The sequence below is a fragment of the Pelophylax lessonae genome (genome assembly GCF_965119305.1).
Source record: "Pelophylax lessonae genome assembly, chromosome: 5".
NCBI lineage: Eukaryota > Metazoa > Chordata > Amphibia > Anura > Ranidae > Pelophylax > Pelophylax lessonae.
This window is the reverse complement of record NC_138772.1, coordinates 34,916,664-34,937,433: the sequence shown is the minus strand read 5'-3', so window position 1 is coordinate 34,937,433 and position 20,770 is coordinate 34,916,664. Positions and strand designations below refer to the sequence as shown.

The 20,770-nt window shown below is 43.0% G+C and overlaps 1 protein-coding gene across 2 annotated transcripts in view; it reads right to left on the bottom strand.

Moving 5' to 3' along the window:
- Window positions 1-217: 217 nt before the first annotated feature.
- The window catches only part of LOC309556635 (CTD small phosphatase-like protein), a 157,298-nt gene continuing 136,745 nt past the window's right edge, over window positions 218-20,770 (bottom strand). For both annotated transcript variants that reach the window (XM_082259076.1, XM_082259075.1), the window contains 3 exons: window positions 15,159-15,251; window positions 5,447-5,632; window positions 218-1,080 (listed from right to left, as the gene is read on the bottom strand). In XM_082259076.1, the coding sequence (XP_082115202.1) occupies window positions 955-1,080; window positions 5,447-5,632; window positions 15,159-15,251 (405 nt within the window). In that variant the 3' untranslated portion in view covers window positions 218-954. The remainder of the gene's footprint in view (window positions 1,081-5,446; window positions 5,633-15,158; window positions 15,252-20,770) is intronic.

The following is a 20,770-nucleotide window of genomic DNA, read 5'->3' as shown; positions in this document are numbered from 1 at the left end:
AATTAAAAATTTACAATGTCCATGTCTGTGAACTTTAGAGCAATGAATACAGAAAAAAAAAAAAAAAAAAAATCAGACGGGCCTCCCCAAAAAAAACTCCAAACCTGTACCCCAGGATATGGGAATTCTCTTAAAACAATAGTGTTGCAACATGCGACCTGCATCGAGAAATCCATGTTTAGTAGCGAGTGTCTTGACAGTACTTTATAAAGTCGTGTTTGCTTTGTTTTTTTTTTGTTAGACGGTAGAAAGGTAAAGAGATATGTAAATTTTTGTTGAGTAGAAAATGTTTTTTTTGTTTTTTTTTTTTCTCTTTTATCTTCTTAAAATCAAACACTTGAAAAGGCACTTCATTCTGTAAGAGAAAGAAAAGCGGCCTCGAAAACAGGTCAACTGCTCGAAGCAAAGGATAAGGATATGTCTGCATAGTGTAGGGAAAAAAAAACAAGGAGGGCGGAAAAAGTGGGGGGAGGGGGGACAGATATGCTTGCTAGCATTAAGCGTGTTCTTACATCCTCTGTAGAATCAATTCATTTGGTGTTTTCCTTTATAAAAGCCTGAAAAGTTCTTTAACAATTTGTTATGAAAATTAGTGAAAAGCGTTCTTTAAAAATATTTTCGTTTTTTTTGTAATCCCGTGTCAGTTGTTCGATAACCAATGTTACGCTGAGAAAGCGGCAAGATTTTTTTTTTTTGTACAAAACGAGGTCCCTCTGCGGCAAATATTTTGTTCCGAGCTCAGCGGAAGGATGGCTCCAGAGGGTTCAACGGCCTCGGTCACCAGTGGGAAGAATGAGAGGCCGTGGCAGCTTTTTAAAATCAATCGCCTTCTGCGGGGCTAATTTCATAGCAAATGTGGAGAAGCAAAAAAATAACTGTGGGCCCCAAAAAGACGAAGTTTAGTCTGCAGCTGTTGCAGATCACAGCCGACCACTGGAGGGCGCCATTTGGGGGCTACCTGGTGCAAAGTTTATGCAGCATGTTGTAAACGTTCTCTTCTTTGCTTAGCCCTTCAAAGAAGGGAATCAAATCGAGCAATTCTGTGTCCGACATGTCATCAAACCAGGATTGCACCGGCACCTAAAAAAAGAAATAAAAACGCACACTTATTAGCCAGAATTAAACTCATACATGTGGCGCTTTTCCACTGCATGGAACCGAACGGTTCGGCTCGCTTTTGCACTTTTCCACTGCATGGTACGGTGTTGGAATGGTTCGGTACGGTACGGCGGCGCTTTTCCACTACATGGAACCGAACGGTACGGCTCGCTTAAACAGTACCACCTCAGTTGTGGTTCCAAGAGGGCCGTATCGATACCATATCCCACAATCCTTTGCATGCAGCCTTGACTGTTTTTCACTACTAGCCACTGATTGGTCAGAGAATCGTTATCCCACCCACTTACTACTTTAGTGGAAAAGCAAACCATACCAAACCGTTCCAACACCGTACCATGCGGTACTATGCAGTGGAAAACCAATCCGGGCCAAGGAGGGCTGAGTGGAGCCGAGCCGGTACTTGCAGTGGAAAAGTGCCAATAGACCACCATTCTAATGCTTCCATATACTGCACTGATAATGGACAACAAATCTGATACAGCAATGGCTTTATATTATTAAACTTCATGGGGGTTCATTAATTAATAAAGGCAAATAGGCTTCTCGGTTTGCATGGGAATTTTCCCAAACACTTGGTGAATGTAGTAAAATCTTACTTTGCAAAGAACACCCAATCATGTGCAAGAAAAAAACCCACCAAAAACTGCACTTTTGCTTGAACAGGACTGGATGATGAAAGTCTTTTTGCTTGAACAGGATTGGATGATGAAAGTCAGCAAACTTTCACCTCACTCACTAAGCTCCAGGGAAAATTCCTATGAAAGTGCAACGTTACTTACAAACATTGCCATTATTAAAGGGATTGTAAAGGCAGATGTTGCATTCTTTGCATTAGGATAAAAAAAAAAAAAAACTACTGTGTGTAGCAGCCCCCCCCCCTCAGCCCCTCTGATACTTACCTGAGCCCATCTTTATCCAGCGATGTTGCAGGAGTTACTCAGCTGCCCAGGACTCCCCTCCTCATTGGCTGAGACAGCAGTGTGACGCAATTGGCTCCCACTGCTGTCAATCAAAATCAGTCAGCCAATCAAGAGAGGGGGGTGGGGCGGGGTCTCATCTCCATGTCTGAACGGACACAGAGAGCTGTGACTCAGCTTGAGTGCCCCCAAAGCAAGCTGCTTGCTGTGGAGGCACTTAACAGGAGGGAGGAACCAGGAGCGCAGAAGAGGGACTCAAGAAGAAGAGGATCCGGGCTGCTCTGTGCAAATCCAACTGCACAGAGCAGGTATAGGTTTAAGAAAAAAAAAAAAAAAAAACAAGACTTTACAATCACTTTAAATCAAACCTTATACATGTTGTCAGCTAGCTGTTCTGGATTCCCCTAGTACAGGGATTCCCAAACTACAGCCCTGCAGTTGTTCAGGAACTACAATTCCCATCATGCTAGTCATGTATGTGAATGTCAGAGTTTTACAATGGCTCATGGGATGTGTAGTTCCGCAACAGCTGCAGGGCCGTAGTTTGGGAATCCCTGCCCTAGGATCCTAAAATGAGGAACCCTTTTTTTTTTTGGGGGAGGGGGGGGATTGAGGACACATGAAGATACCTTCTGTTTCAAGAGGGCTCCACTGAGCTCCAATCCATATAACCAGCAGTCATGCTGGTTATACACTGAGTGAATTTCGGAGAGTTCCGGATCGGGGGTTAAAATTTATTCAGAAGGGTGGAACTGTCGGCACCAGCTCTCCCAACATCCTTTAAATAAAGAAGCTGATCAGAAAATTGTCAGCTGAACAATGCCTGTATCCAATCAGATGCTGGCACGGTTTGGGTATTCCGACAATTGGTGCAGGGGACGGGTTCACACATCTGCACTCTTTAGCGTGGATGGAGGAATATGTTCATGTATCCGAGCTTTATCAGATATCAGATTATTTATCACTTAGGAGACATTAGGCTCAATTCACAAAGCTTTAAAGTGGATGTAAATCATCGCCTATACCCAGTGACGTGAACAGCCTCAGATTATACACAGTTGAAACAAATCTCCAACATAAGTTTTACATGTGTATCTGCTGTCTTCAGCTTTCTATATTCTTTTCAGCTGCTTTGATCTACTGTGTCGGAGGACATGTCAGAAGTTATCATGCTGATAACAGAGGAACGGAGCAGCAGAAAGACACGGGACTCTACACCCCCAACTGGACACAGTGTGTACCCATTTGGGGTGTTCAGGGGGGTTGGGGGTGGCCCGATTAGAAAACTGCCATCAGCGACCTCATCTTATAAATATTAATGCTATTCGTATATTCGGATTGCTTAATGCTGTAAAGCAGGGGTCTTCAAACTATGGCCCTCCAGTTGTTCAGGAACTACAATTCCCATCATGCCTTGTAATGTCTGTGAAGGTCAGAGTTTTACAATGCCTCATGGAATGTGTAGTTCTGCAACAGCTGGAGGGCCGTAGTTTGAGGATCCCTGCTGTAAAGGCTTATCTTTATGGGCATGAAGTTAGATTGCATAACTGCACCTATGTACTACTGGCCATAATAATGTTTTAGGAGTTTGCTTTCCTCTGTTATTATTATGATTTCCTTTCCCTGTTTGTTACCATTTGAAATAATCTTAAAAACTATTTAACAAGAAAGACAAGGGACTTAGGCTTTAGTGAGAGATAAGTAAACACTACAGATACAGTGCATTGCGAAAGTATTCGGCCCCCTTGAACTTTGACCTTTTGACACATTTCAGGCTTCAAAACGTAAAGATATAAAACTGTAATTTTTTGTGAAGAATCAACAACAAGTGGGACACAATCATGAAGTGGAATGAAATTTATTGGATATTTCAAACTTATGTTAACAAATAAAAAACTGAAAAATTGGGCGTGCAAAATAATTCAGCCCGTTTACTTTCAGTACAGCAAACTCTCTCCAGAAGTTCAGTGAGGATCTCTGAATGATCCAATGTTGACCTAAATGACTAATGATGATAAATAGAATCCACCTGTGTGTAATCAAGTTACCGTATAAATGCACCTGCACTGTGATAGTCTCAGAGGTCCGTTTAAAGCGCAGAGAGCATCATGAAGAACAAGGAACACACCAGGCAGGTCCGAGATACTGTTGTGGAGAAGTTTAAAGCCGGATTTGGATACAAAAAGATTTCCCAAGATTTAAACATCCCAAGGAGCACTGTGCAAGCGATAATATTGAAATGGAAGGAGTATCAGACCACTGCAAATCTACGAAGACCTGGCCGTCCCTCTAAACTTTCAGCTCATACAAGGAGAAGACTGATCAGAGATGCAGCCAAGAGGCCCATGATCACTCTGAATGAACTGCAGAGATCTACAGCTGAGGTGGGAGACTCTGTCCATAGGACAACAATCAGTCGTATACTGCACAAATCTGCCCTTTATGGAAGAAGAAAGCCATTTCTTAAAGATATCCATAAAAAGTGTTGTTTAAAGTTTGCCACAAGCCACCTGGGAGACACCAAACATGTGGAAGAAGGTGTTCTGGTCAGATGAAACCAAAATCAAACTTTTTGGCAACAATGCAAAACGTTATGTTTGGCGTAAAAGCAACACAGCTCATCACCCTGAACACACCATCCCCACTGTCAAACATGGTGGTGGCAGCATCATGGTTTGGGCCTGCTTTTCTTCAGCAGGGACAGGGAAGATGGTTAAAATTGATGGGAAGATGGATGGAGCCAAATACAGGACCATTCTGGAAGAAAACCTGATGGAGTCTGCAAAAGACCTGAGACTGGGACTGAGATTTGTCTTCCAACAAGACAATGATCCAAAACATAAAGCAAAATCTACAATGGAATGGTTCACAAATAAACATATCCAGGTGTTAGAATGGCCAAGTCAAAGTCCAGACCTGAATCCGATCGAGAATCTGTGGAAAGAACTGAAAACTGCTGTTCACAAACGCTCTCCATCCAACCTCACTGAGCTCGAGCTGTTTTGCAAGGAGGAATGGGCAAAAATTTCAGTCTCTCGATGTGCAAAACTGATAGAGACATACCCCAAGTGACTTACAGCTGTAACCGCAGAAAAAGGTGGCGCTACAAAGTATTAACTTAAGGGGGCTGAAGAATTTTGCAAGCCCAATTTTTCATTTGTTAAAAAAGTTTGAAATATACAATAAATTTCGTTCCACTTCATGATTGTGTCCCACTTGTTGTTGATTCTTCACAAAAAATTACAGTTTTAGATCTTTATGTTTGAAGCCTGAAATGTGGCGAAAGGTCGCAAAGTTCAAGGGGGCCGAATACTTTCGCAAGGCACTGTGTATATATATATATATATATATATATATATATATATATATATATACACACACACACACGCGCGAACACTAGGTTTATTTACCGCATTCTCCGGGTGGAAGATGTAGGACGCTGGCGAGTTGTCCACAATGATGACCTTGCTCAGCTCTCTTCCTAGACGACTTAGATCTTTCACGTAGTTTCCTCTGTGGAACACGCAGGATTCTCGGAAGAGTCGCGCCGTAAACACGCCCCAGCGATCCAGCAAGTCAGCCACGGGGTCGGCATACTTCAAACAGAATTGCAATAGATGACAATTAACAAATGGTGAACGGATAGTTCATATCTACAATATTGTCAATAGCAGAAAGTATAGTACTAATTGTTAAAAAAAAAAAAAAAAAAAAGACACTGACCACCACTCTGTGCATATGTTCATGGCTAGTCCAGCAATTTCAGTTTTGGTACATTAAGACAGAATCATCTGCCTATTCAAGGCAGAGTAACAGTGCCTTCAGATATTTAAACCTTCCCAAGCAAGGTATACTAACTGATCCACTTTCTCTGGCTGCCTTACCACTCTGTCAGAGCCCTCGCTCCTTTGCGCCAATGGAGGTGGGCTTCTGGCCATGGGTCAGCATCTGACTTCGCCCATGTGACGGTCATCCAGCCTAAGCAGCCAAGCTAATTTACTATGGCGAGCTCCAACACTGGGTGGACACCTGCATTGGGGAAAGTGGCAAGGGGGAGTACATGGGTGAGTATTCATTGCTGGGGTAGACCGCTACTAGGAGTTATTGTCAGTTGGAACGGGTAGGTGACAGTGTCTAAGGTTCAACTGCATCTACATTCCACATACTATGGAAAACAGAATGATCTACCATTGTGTCTAACACCTAAACTACCAACGCTGCCAAAATAACAAACATGGAAGTATAAAGTACTAGAGTAAGCCTTAAACAAGCCAAAAAAAATACACTAAAGCCTTCAATACTGAAAGAGACCAGGTACAAGGCATACCTCTTACCCTTTACGTCACGACCAAGCCATGATTGGGCTATTGGAAGATAGTTCACTCAAATTATTTGAACACTGCAGATTACCTATTTGTGCTCTTATATAGAGGCTGGAGGTGCCCGCTATTTGAATTGTCAGTTTACAATCACTTCTAAGAGAATATTTGGAGGTTTTGTACAAATACTGTATAGGTATGCACAGCTATTACCAATCAACTGCAGATTCATCAATCTATATTAAAAATACGAGATCTTTGAATAATTAAACTACAAGTCTCGTCTTCCACCATGGCAGACCGACTTGTAGTTTTCAATGAAACACGAGTACGGTAATCAGCACACTCGTAGCACACTGGCACTTCCTCCTGTTCGCCAACTGAAAGCCCATACAGGGGTATAGACAGAGAGCTGGTGAAAGTGTTTGCAGGAACCTGACATTGCACCCACTATACACTGATCATGGTATGGGTGCAATGATTGCAGGCTTCTGTGAAAAAAAACAAAAAAAAACAAAAAACAAAACATTATATATATATATATATATATATATATATATATATATATATATATATATATATATATATATATATATATATATATATATATATATATAATAAATAAATAAATATATATATATATATATATATATATATATATATATATATATATATATATATATATATATATATATATATATAATAAATATAAATATAAAAAGGCATATTTTTTTTTCCTGCAAAAATATGTGCAATTTTAATTTTTTTTCTTAGCCTTTAAGCTCTGTATTTTTTTTATGTGCAGAAGTACAAAGCTGGATGAAAGAGCCTGATCATTTTTAATCACTTCAATAACACCGAATCGTAGAAGTAGATGCTCATTTCCAGAGCGCTGCAGAAAACAGTGTGCCTGTAACTAAGCGGTCATTGGACAGTATCTTTGTACATTGCTAGTGTTTACAAATTATTCACAATGGAAGAAGTGGAGCTCTAAATGTTTGTAAACACAGGCGGGAAGGAGGAATGGAGGGAAAAGTGTGCGGGTCTTAGAGCCGGTTCACACTGGGGCGACTCAAAGTCGCCCCATGCAGCGCGACTTCATCGCGGCTTACAAACGACTTCTCTAGTAGAAGTCAATGCACGCCGCTCCGAAGTCGCCCCCAAGTAGTGCAGGAACCTTTTTCTAAGTCGGAGTGACTTGAGTCGCTCTGATTAGAACGGTTCTATTGCACAGAATGGAGCGCGACTTGTCAGGCGACCAAGTCGCCTGACAAGTCGTGGCAGTGTGAACTGGGACTTAAGTGCCACTGATACTAATACTACTAATGCAATCATTTTTGTTTGAGGGGGGGTTTAAAAATCCACTTCTCATCAATGACTGCAGGATTTTTTTTCCCTTTAAATTTAAAGGTTTAAATTGCCACATACCACCAATGATTGTAGGATCTTTTTTTATTTTTTAAAAGTGTAAAGAATTGAAAAGTAAAATGTAAGCAACTTGTTCGGCTTTTTTTCTTTAAATAATAAAAAATATAAAAATTTAATAAAAAACAGTGGCTAATAAAACACAATCAAAAGAAAGCCCTATCTGTCTAAAAATAAATGACAGAAAACGAAATTTGAGTACACTACTGCATGACCAGGTAACTGCCAAACTATCACTAAAAACTAAAAAAAAATAAAACTAAAAAAAAATAAAAAAAATGGCCTGGTAATGGGGTATTACAGGATGGTACTCATGGGGTTAAGGACATCACTGTACACAAAAATCTGTCATGCCTCTAGGTGAGAGAAAATAAACCGTGCATGCACGCTGCAGCTGGGGTGCACTGCCCAATCGGTCTCCAGCACTTTCAGCTGAAGAAGTGTCCTTCCTCCTGGCTAGAAGCTTGGAAAGGACTGCTGCTGACAAAACACCATCATTTCTGTCACTAGGCTCTTAAAACGGTGAGAGGTTTTATAAAAAATGCTATTGTTTAAAAATACACGTGATGTACAACAGTCTGATACATATACTGTAAAACATATTTTGCCCCTTCATGGCTGGAAATAGCAGTACTTGCTATGGGTGGACAAGCAACATTAGTCTAAAATCAATCAAAAATTGTCATCACCGTATGATGGCCAACTGTGGCTGTCCCGGCAACTGAGCCATTTGCTTTCTTTTTTTTTTAAACGGTAGAGGTTTACCAGAGATTGTTGATCAGGGAACATCCGAGGAAAGAAATGCATTCCCCTCTTTTTTTTGCCTTCCTTTAAAGCAATGGTCTCCAAACTGCAGTCCTTTCTTTGCCTTTATCTGGCCCTTGGGGTACCATTACTCCCACTGACACCAATGATGGGGGCACTATTCCTCCCACTAATACCAAAAAGGGGGCACTATTCCTCCCACTAATACCAATGATGGGGCACTATTCCTTCTACTAAAACCAATGATGGACATTATTCCTCCCACTGACACCAATGATGGAGCACTATGCCTCCTATGAATACTAAAAATGTAGCATCGTTCCTCTCACTAATACCAATGGGGCACCATTCCTCCCGCTAATAACGATGGAGCACTATTCCTCCCACTAACCAACATTGTGGCACTATTCTTCCCACTAATACCAATGATGGGGCACGATTCCTCCCACTGACACCAATGATGGGGCACTATTCCTCCCCCTAATACCAACGATGGCCCACTATTCCTCCCCCTAATACCAACAATGGCCCACAATTCCTCCCCTAATACCAAGGATGGCGCACTATTCCTCCCCCTAATACCAAGGACGGCGCACTATTTCTCCCCCTAATACCAAGGATGGCGCACTATTCCTCCCTCTAATACCAACGATGGGGCACTATTCCTCCCCCTAATACCAACGATGGCGCACTATTCCTCCCCCTAATACCAATGATGGCGCACTATTCCTCCCACTAATACCAATAATGGGGCATTATATCTCCCACTGACACCAATGATGGGGCACTATTCCTCCCACTAATACCAACGATGGCGTACTATTCCTCCCACTAATACCAACGATGGCGCACTATTCCTCCGCCTAATACCAACGATGGCGCACTATTCCTCCACTTAATACCAACAATGGCGCACTATTCCTCCCACTAATACCAACGATGGCGCACTATTCCTCCCACTAATACCAACTATGGCGAACTATTCCTCCCACTAATACCAACGATGGCGCACTATTCCTCCCCCTAATACCAACGATGGCCCACTATTCCTCCCACTAATACCAGCGATGGGGCACTATTCCTCCCACTAATACCAACAATGGGGCACTATTCCTCCCGCTGACACCAACGATGGGGCACTATTCCTCCCCCTAATACCAATGATGGCGCACTATTCCTCCCACTAATACCAATAATGGGGCACTATATCTTCCACTGACACCAATGATGATGCACTATTCCTCCCACTAATACCAACGATGGCGCACTATTCCTCCGCCTAATACCAACGATGGCGCACTATTCCTCCGCCTAATACCAACGATGGCACACTATTCCTCCCACTAATACCAACGATGGCGCACTATTCCTCCCCCTAATACCAACGATGGCCCACTATTCCTCCCACTAATACCAGCGATGGGGCACTATTCCTCCCACTAATACCAACAATGGGGCACTATTCCTCCCACTAATACCGATGGGGCACTATTCCTTCCACTAATACCAACGATGGGGCACTATTCCTCCCACTAATACCAACGATGGGGCACTATTCTTCCCACTAATATCAATAATGGGGCACTATTCCTCCCACTGACACCAATGATGGGGCACTATTCCACTCACTAATACCGACGATGGCGCGATATTCCTCCCACTAATACCAACAATGGCGCACTATTCCTCCCCCCTAATACCAACGATGGCCCACTATTCCTCCCACTAATACCAACAATGGGGCACTATTCCTCCCACTAATACCAACGATGGGGCACTATTCTTCCCACTAATACCAATGATGGGGCACTATTCCTCCCACTAATATCAATAATGGGGCACAGTTTGATCTTCCCCGGCTGGTTCGTTTTTTCTATATTGAGGCCATTCTAAATTGCAGCCTTCTTTGCCCAATTAGTTCCTAGGTCATGGTTCCATATACAAGTGCATTGTTGGTGGAGGGGCGGGCCTGCCTGATGAAGGAGGTGGATCTCCGAAACGACGTTGTGGCCCCGCCCTCCACGATTTGCCTAGTTGTTTGATCCCTGTCGGACTCCGTGGAGGAACCGACAGGGCCCCACTACACCAATTCCGGTTTCGATTACTTCAGGTCACGGACACCAGCGAGGCTGCCAATCGAGGGAGCCTTCGCCACCTGTAGCCACAGCCTAGTGCCCGGACCAGGTTTTTACAGAGTATAGGATCGCCGCCCAGGCTTTATAGTCCTTCACACACCAACTGGCTTCACTGCGGGGATCTTCTCTTGATACTACACAGGCTGACCCTGGATTGCATACATGTAAATTGCTATAATAAATTTACTGTTTATTCGTCCTTTGTGACCTGGCGCCCTTGTTTTCTTCTTTTCACTGGGCACAGTTTGATGCCACCCCATTTATACCAGAGCTCCCAGATATCCACACCCTGGTGTATACGTACAGCTGCATAGATAACAAAAATGTAAATCCACACGGCTACAACTTTTACCTGATAAAAAGCAACTAGTAAGCTTCTAAAAAGTACAAAAGCAGACTAGTAGGGGAAAATGTTCTAATACTGCTCTAGGATCCCATGAGTGTGCAGGCATTTGGTTATATGATCTCAGTTGAAGGGACATGCAGATAGATGTGGAGGCAAAGCTGGCCAGTGAGCAGCTGTGCCCTTACAAATCATTGCCTCCTACTGATATTGCTTGACCAGATGCCCAGGCACATGATCATGTGACCAGTCTACCATTAGAGCTATTTCTTCAGGCAGCTCAGGTAAGTATTAGAAGCTCATATTTTAAAGGGAGTAGGGTGGCCAGTATGAGTACGGGGTTATCTTATTCTCTATATAAAAGGCAAAACTTTTTTTTTTTTACATTTTGGATTGAACAGGGATTAGACCGCCTGTCAGTTTTTATTGATGTCTGTGCCCCCCGTTAAGGAGATTCAACAAGTGATCAATTAAAAGGTTAAAGTAAAAGAAAATCCCACATTTTGGGCAGTCCCTTGAACAGTGATAGAGTGGAAACCTTCCAATGGAGAGACTAGTTCTGGTGACCTGGGGGTCCCCAAAGAATTCCTCTAATCTGCAGGAATTTCCTCTCACTTCCTGTTTGGATATATTACAGGAAGTGTAGGAAAATCTCCACAATGGAACACAGATGGTGAAAAAAAAAATCTGACAGGGGGTAGAACCCTCCTTTACTCTATCCAAAATGAAACAAAATAGGTTTTGCCTATAGTTCTACTTTAAGTCTACTGGAAAACCGCTTTAATGTGCAACACCACTAGTATTGTTACCAAGCCACTAAAAATGTACCTTCTTCTTATACACAAAGCAGTCAGCTAATTCTGTGGGCTGGACCAATACTCAGCCTATCAATGTTCTACAAAGCTGGTGACAACACCTTAGGCTAGAGCTACATGGGTGATTTTTCATTTAAAAGACTGAAGAAAAAAAAAAAAAAAAAACAAAGGAAAAATTGCTTGGTTTTACTGTAGGAGATCATTAGGTCACGACACAAAAAAAACGTTTCATTTTTACTTTTTTTTTTTTTAATCCCTTGATGTACAGTTTTTCACAAAAGGAGTACACCCCTCACATTTTTGTAAATATTTTATTATAACTTTTCATGTGGCAACACTGAAGAAATGACACTTTGTTACAATGTAAAGTAGTGAGTGTACAGCTGGTATAACAGTGTAAATTTGCTGTCCCCTCAAAATAACTCAACACACAGTCATTAATGTCTAAACCGCTGGCAACAAAAGTACACCCCCTAAGTGAAAATGTCCAAATTGAGCCCAATTAGCCATTTTCCCTCCCCGGTGTCATGTGACTCGTTAGTGTTACAAGGTCTCAGGTGTCAATGGGGAGCATGTGAGTACACCCCTAAGTGAAAATGTCCAAACTGGGCCCAAAGTGTCAATGTTTTGTGTGGGCACCATTATTTTCCTGCACTGCCTTAACCCTCTTGGGCATGGAAGTTCACCAGAGCTTCACAGGTTGCCACTGGAGTCCTCTTCTACTCCTCTATGATGACATCACGGAGCTGGTGGATGTTAGAGACCTTGAGCTCCTCCACCTCTTGTTTGAGGATGCCCCACAGATGCTTAATAGGGTTTAGGTCTGGAGACATGCTTGGCCAGTCCATCACCATTACCTTCAGTTTCTTTAGCAAGGCAGTGGTCGTCTTGGAGGTGTATTTAGGGTCGTTATGTTGGAAGACCTCTGAAGACGTCTAGCCAATGACGAAACACGTTAGTTGGAACGCACGTCGTGACGTCACTTGAGCCCGGTGGAACGCAACCCGGAAGTGCTGCTTTCCACACCGTAGCAGTGACGGCGTTTTATGCAAATTTACCCTGATTTCCTTTGGAACCTGTTGCTTTTATATTATATGCTTTTATTGGGACTATGTAACTGGCTCACCTGTTTTTATGGAATAAACCTATTGGAAAACAGTGCTACACTATCCAGATTCTCCTTTTTTTCCCTAACATCCCTGACTGGAAGTTGGCGGCAGGAGGAGCGCTCTTATAGGAGAAAGTATCCATTTGGAGGGAACGCACCCAGACCCTGGGGGTCACAAAGCTCTGGTGGTCCTAGTTTAGTAAGGCACATAGGGCCCACACAATCTGGTGAGTGTGAAATCTATTTTGTCACAGAGGAGCATAAGGACTGACACCAGGGAGAGAGTGGAAGATCTATCACTACAGCACTTTTCACGGTGCACCTTTATTCACTATTAAGAAGTTACTTCACTTTAAACAATGAACTCTTTTGTATATGGACTTAATTTTATGAATTTTTTGGCACTATATGAATTTGCTAATTTATTGATTATATACTGTATTTAATTATTTATATTTTAAGTGTACTCACTCATTTTATAATAGAGCACGGGAATATATATGCACTTTATAGTTTGGAACTACAGCCTTATAAATTATCAGTAAAACATTCAAATATTTTTTTGCAAGCACTATAGGTAATCATATATTTGATTACTTCACTTATACTTGAGCACTCGCACCTTCACTATAGCAGCTGCAACACATATATTTATTTATTTAAATTATTTTTTTTTATTCAGAAACTCTAGGATTCTCCATTTGGCGTGGAAATATACTCTGTATATTTTTCTCTCCATCTCTGATGACAGCTGTACCTTACAAGCATTGTGAGATATGTCTATTATCTATAGGTCTATTCCCTATAATATGTCTATTAGCTTTGATGAAGAGGACAAAGATCTCCAATATGCACTGGCTCACAAGTCTTTCACTTGATGTAAACCATACATAAGCCCTCATTTCTTACATATAAAAAAAAAAAAAAAAAAAATCTGATAGAGGTTCTAAACATTCCCCAAGTCACCAGATATTATATTTTGTGTTTATTTTGTGGGTGAATGCAGGTGGTGCCCAATCACCCAATGCCTACTTGTGCTAAGGGACACCAGCCTCTGTTTTGAGTTTCCACGTCCTTGCACCTTCTGCCACCAATATAAAAAGGCATTTCAGAGCTACAAAAGGATTCTCTGGGTATTTAATGGCATGAGAGCAGCAGGAAGACTCAATCTCCCTTCCTTAGCTTTGTAACAGCCAGAGCTAATCTCAAGACCAGAGAAATCTCAAGTCTCCCAATGATACAAGAAGCCAGTGTCATCAATCAAACTGAAACAAAAAGTTTCGGTGCATTTGGCCCAATCACCCAGCTTGGTTTAGCCCACAAATCAGCTGACAGATGTAATCCAAGTTAACAAGTACACATAAAGAGGAACTTCAGCCAAAGCTTTTTCCTAGGTATGGAGAGAGTGGAGAAGGATTCCATCTTTTATGCTTCTATGGATCCCTGGACCCTTCATTGAGGAAATTTCGTTCCAATTTCTGTCCCAGGTGACCAACAAGACATTGGTTTGAGCTTCAATCATTTATTTTTTTCTGGAGGGAACTCTCCACGCATTAATATAGAGAACTCCCAAAACCGTCCAAGACCAACTACAAATTGAATTCTTCAAATCTATTGAGAATGTTCTGCAATAAGGGGGAAGAAACATGCAGCTCATAGCAATGACCTAAGGGTCCCCAGTCAGGAAGTCAGCAGAAATTTCCCAACCTGTGTCACAGGCAGCAATAAAGAATCTACCTTCTTTCCCATTCTATCCAAAAAAATGACTGGAGTTCAACATTTCCAGCATACACTGCTCCTCTCCTTGCTGCTTTGAAGGTTTGAAGTCTTGCCTGCAAATGCAGCAGGAAAGGGAGATAGAGCGTGCCAAGGTCTACAGAGAAACATATTGTAATGGCTGCTATTAACCATGGTAACGTAGGGTCTCTACATACAGGCTTCATGAGTGGTGCATGGAGTCTACATTATGAGCATAGCCCATATGTCGTGGAACTGTTACCATGGGAACACTTACCCACAAACTAGCAGAAAGCACAAAGACACACTGGCAGACAAAAGAAGCAAGGAAGAAAAGGGAGAAAGGTAAGACAATTTCTGAAAAAGCAACCTTCGCCCTCAAGAAAAGAAACAATGAAAAAAAAGGAGTAAGACAAGAAAATAAAAATGAAGACAAACAAAGAGCGCAGAACCTGGCAGAGCAGGACCTGCTCACCTTCGCTAGGCTGGCCGTGAACAGGACGCACTCAAACAACTCGCCCATCTTCTGAAGGAATTCATCCACATGCGGTCTCTTCAATACGTACACCTAGAGGCAGAACAAGCAAAAAAAATGGACAAGTGAAATAAAAATCATAGTCTAGAGCCATCAAAGCCAAAGCTATGCCTGCAAGAAAGATAAATGCTCTACAAGGGAAGAATGAAAACTGCATCCACAACTCAAACTTTAACACCATTTATTGCAAAATAAAAAAAGGTACCACGACAGAGCATCCGAATCATATTGTGATAGTCAGATGGCATGTAAGATACAATGACAATGTACCATGAGCAGTACAAATTCAATAAGAGAGGAACGCCGCAACGTCCCGATCCATCGCCGCGGCCGCGGCTCTCTAGTTGATATCCCCGGTATTCATTACCGCTTTCTGCACTATTGCAAGTCTACTCACTGAAAGTGTGACACTTTATTCTTAATAAAATTGTGTGACGATTTTACACTATTAGCGTTTTTTTTCATTTTATACCGGGGAGATCATATACACCAACCAGATTATCACAGACCCAAGGATCCCAAGAAAACGGAAAGGGCATTGCACATAGGTGGATTTTCTTGCTCAGACATATGAATCTTCTGGTAAGAGGCTGACCTGCCCTCTCCTGATCGAAGAGGATAATTTGGGGCTTTTTCTTACTTTCTCTGGGCTATACTACATCACTGGATCTGATAATACACACGCCCTTGTATTATCTTATCTGGTAAGGGGCTCATTCATCCACGGTGGAGGTCTTCGCTGCACCTATTCATGGTGTTGAGTTTTGCACCTTGGAGGCTTATTACTTGCATGTTGGATTCATATGGACTTTCATATGCGTTTATGGACTTTATTCTTTGAATTCACCATTGTACCCAATTTTATTATTGCTCACACTTTGTTGACTTTTGCTGAGCACATGTCATCTACTGTTTAGTTCTTGATTTGTTTTGATGTGGAGAGAGTTGTTCTCCAATCCATGTTTCACCTGTTTATTCTATCACCAATTTTTATTACTGATATATCACTATATTATTAGATACTAGTCAACAGATTAGCGCACCTGATACACACCATTCATTCTGCATTTATTTTTCTAAGCTTACAGCTTTTCTATTTATTTCCAGCGCACTTTTTCTACACAGTAAAAATTCAATAAACTGAAGTATCCAGTGAACAACAAAATACTGTTTTCCTGGATTCATTATAATTTACAAATGCAATTGTACTTAGTGCAGATATAAGTTAGACCCAAATCCTAACAAAGCATCAAACCTATGAAATCAGGCTAATTCCCAGAAATCGGCAGTGTAAAAGTGGAATCACACCAGATGTCCCAGATTTTGTTGTGTTTTTGGGGGCATCCCGCATGTTCATAAATAACCTTTCTTTGGTAGAACTTGATTTACTGCATGTACCCACTGATGCACCGGGGGTGGGGAAGGTTGCATCTATTTACAGGCTAAAAACAGATTTTCAAATATGAGAATCTAGTAATCTAGGCCAGAGTTTTTCGCCTAATGAACCCAATAAGCACATTTCCAGAGTCAATGGCACAGTGGTGGAAAGTATTGAGGAGAGCAAGTCTAATACTTGCCTCCATTATCGAGTGGATACAAAATCAGCCCCTGACTGGGTACATCCGATACATTTAAAGGTGGCATGTTGGTGCATACCGTGGAGTCTAGTGGGGGTGAGGTAAGTGAGGAACAAGCCTTTTCCCAGTCTTCGTCTGTCAACATTGGAATTAAAGACTGCCACTTAGACCGCACCTGGAGAGTGGCCCTGCTAAGCTTAGTGTGGAGTGCCATAGACTGAGACCACACCTGGAGAGTGGCCCTGCTAAGCTTAGTGTGGAGTGCCATAGACTGAGACTGCATCTGGAGAGTGGACCTGCTAAGCTTAGTGTGGAGTGCCATAGACTGAGACCGCACCTGGAGAGTGGCCCTGCTAAGCTTAGTGTGGAGTGCCATAGACTGAGACCACACCTGGAGAGTGGCCCTGCTAAGCTTAGTGTGGAGTGCCATAGACTGAGACTGCATCTGGAGAGTGGACCTGCTAAGCTTAGTGTGGAGTGCCATAGACTGAGACCGCCCTGGAGAGTGGAACTGCTAAGCTTAGTGTGGAGTGCCATAGACTGAGACCGCACCTGGAGAGTGGCCCTGCTAAGCTTAGTGTGGAGTGCCATAGACTGAGACCACACCTGGAGAGTGGCCCTGCTAAGCTTAGTGTGGAGTGCCATAGACTGAGACTGCATCTGGAGAGTGGACCTGCTAAGCTTAGTGTGGAGTGCCATAGACTGAGACCACACCTGGAGAGTGGCCCTGCTAAGCTTAGTGTGGAGTGCCATAGACTGAGACTGCATCTGGAGAGTGGACCTGCTAAGCTTAGTGTGGAGTGCCATAGACTGAGACTGCATCTGGAGAGTGGCCCTGCTAAGCTTAGTGTGGAGTGCCATAGACAGACCGCCCTGGAGAGTGGAACTGCTAAGCTTAGTGTGGAGTGCCATAGACTGAGACCGCACCTGGAGAGTGGCCCTGCTAAGCTTAGTGTGGAGTGCCATAGACTGAGACCACACCTGGAGAGTGGCCCTGCTAAGCTTAGTGTGGAGTGCCATAGACTGAGACTGCATCTGGAGAGTGGACCTGCTAAGCTTAGTGTGGAGTGCCATAGACTGAGACTGCATCTGGAGAGTGGACCTGCTAAGCTTAGTGTGGAGTGCCATAGACTGAGACCGCACCTGGAGAGTGGCCCTGCTAAGCTTAGTGTGGAGTGCCATAGACTGAGACCACACCTGGAGAGTGGCCCTGCTAAGCTTAGTGTGGAGTGCCATAGACAGACCGCATCTGGAGAGTGGACCTGCTAAGCTTAGTGTGGAGTGCCATAGACAGACCGCACCTGGAGTGTGGACCTGCTAAGCTTAGTGTGGAGTGCCATAGACTGAGACCGCACCTGGAGACTGGACCTGCTAAGCTTAGTGTGGAGTGCCATAGACTGAGACCGCCCTGGAGAGTGGACCTGCTAAGCTTAGTGTGGAGTGCCATAGACTTTTTTGTGGGGATCCCATACTCCCAGAGTATCTTTAGCTACACTGAAGTTACCTTTAGTTTTGGGGGAGGGGGGGCTGGCAATGCCAGCTTTGAGGGCCTAACTACTTTGTCTCTCAACTGATCTATCTACACTGGAGGTTTTTCCCTCAAACCCAAAATGCAACAACCGCGATTAAAGCTAAGTCGTACGAAACCTACTTGATATGATATGTAGAGGAGGACACTGGGGGAAGGTTCTATCTCTACCTGGGAAGGTTTTTCGTAAATGCGCTTATAACCTAGGGCAGTGGTCCTCAACCCTGGTCCTCAGGGCCCACTAACAGGCCAGGTTTGCAAGATAAGTCTAATACATCCCAGGTGATATCATTTGCTGCTCAGTGATTGCAGTATTCTAGTCTGCATCTCCCCAAGGTAATACTTAAAATCTGGGCTGTTAGTGGGCTCCGAGGACCGGAGTTGAGGACCACTGACCTAGGGGATATGCCTTTGTCTAGGTCCCTGAATACTCCTATATGGTGTAACCCATCTATGGGGGAATTTGCTAAGGTGGAACCTCATGGGCCCAGTACAGGATTAAATATATGTATCAGTTGTTTTCAGAGGGCCACGTTTGCTCTTAAGAGCAGTTATATAAAACATACGGGGTGCCTAGGACTTGGTGTTTTAAATATGCACAGCTTTGCCACGCTGTGTTGGCCCAGTTTGGAGAAGGGGTAGCTCAGCTCTGCAATACCAAATTGGAGGCAGATTTTCTGGATCCAGACCAGGCATAGCAGATTTCCAGATATTATAGGTCCCTGGTGATTCACAATTAGTTAAGCAAGCTAAAGCCTGTTCGGACTGCTATTGCACCAGAGTTGGCAAATGAGACGTTGAGTGAGGTGCTTGTAACATATTGGAGTGAGGGGCTTTGGCATTGCCTTAACAGATCAGATGATCCAGCTACGAAACCTACAAACATACTCCTGTACGTCTATTTTGTATGCATAGGCACGTTTTCATAAATGCCAGCTGCGTGAGGGTAACTTCTTTCACACGGCTCTAAGGTTAGACCTCCATGGTCTCAAGTCAAAGGGTTCAAAGCTGACAATTTTGTCCTTCCTACTATATGCAACCCTTTATGTCTTCTAGGGGGATGTGAATGAGATTTGTTAATGGGGATTTTCCGCTGCACAGAATGATGTATGGGTGCTCCAAATTTAGGAAGGTGTGGTTTTGTTGGGTTGATTCTACTGAAACAGAGGGAGCGGTGGATATTTGAATGACTATGGGTCAGGGACAAGGAGAGAATACTGCCTCACAATAGGAAGGTAGGAGGAGGAGCCTGCACACTTCTAAGGGACCTGTATTTTGCCTTTTCTTCTTTGTGTTTGGGGACATGTAGTTTTTTTCTGGTTGTTTTTGTTCTGTAGTCATATTTGTGTTGAGGTAAATCTTAAAAAACTTTAAAACACCTACTGGACTAAGACCCCGTTCACACTGGGACGACCCGACTTTGCCGGGCGACCTGTGAAGTCGCGGTGCGCAGCTCGCACCGCAACCTCGGAGAGGCCGGCACGGACTTCATATCATTGAAGTCAATGCAGGTCGCTCCGGGTCACCCCAAAGAGGCTCCGGACCCTTTTTCTAAGTCGGAGCGATTTGTGTCGCTCCTATTAGAATGGGTCCTGTGCTGTCTATGGCAGGCGACTTGTCAGACGACCAGGTCGCCTGACAGGTCGCCCCAGTGTGAACGGGGTCTTAGAGGAATATAGTCTGTCTGAGTTCATCATTGAAGATGTGGATGTGATTTTCGCCTATGACATGTGTAATTGTGCAAGTGTTCTTCTTTGAAAGTGAATTTTATTCCTTTTTCTCTATTTGTATTTATATGGTCAAATTCATATGCTGACACTAATGCTGGCCATACACTAGCAGAAAAATCGGCCGTGCGAGTTTTCTAAAATCGGACGATTTATCGGAATGGCAATAAATACTACCATCATGGAACGATCAAATTTCAAATGATAACCGTTCCATGAACATAAACCACCCATTTTATCGTTAGTTTTCGTGAAACTAGAAGGGAAATGACGACATGAAAGTGACCTTTACATGCAATTTCCGAGTTATACTCACTCTCATTTCCGGAACGATCGGTGTGTTTGTTGAAGAACCTTCTTTCCAGAAACTTTAACAATGGATCAACTGGATGAGAGTACTATTGCCATAGCCATGCTTGGAGTAATTGCTATAAAACAGGCAAATACTAAGAAGAGGAAGAGAAGTCAATGGACCAAGCAATGGCTGAGGAAGCGTTCGTGGAACTTATGCACTTTACATAAAACTTGTTTTCGTGGATCAGACATTTCTTTTATTATGATCATCCTGTCTACCTTCCGGGTTAAAGGTTTTGGCACATGCACAAGAAAAGTCGCACGATGGTTCTCGGGCGAGGCAGGCACAAAACACACGAATGTCTGTAGATCAACAAAAATATTTCCAGTTTCTCAAACGATTTTGTATGGCCGGAAAGTCGAAAG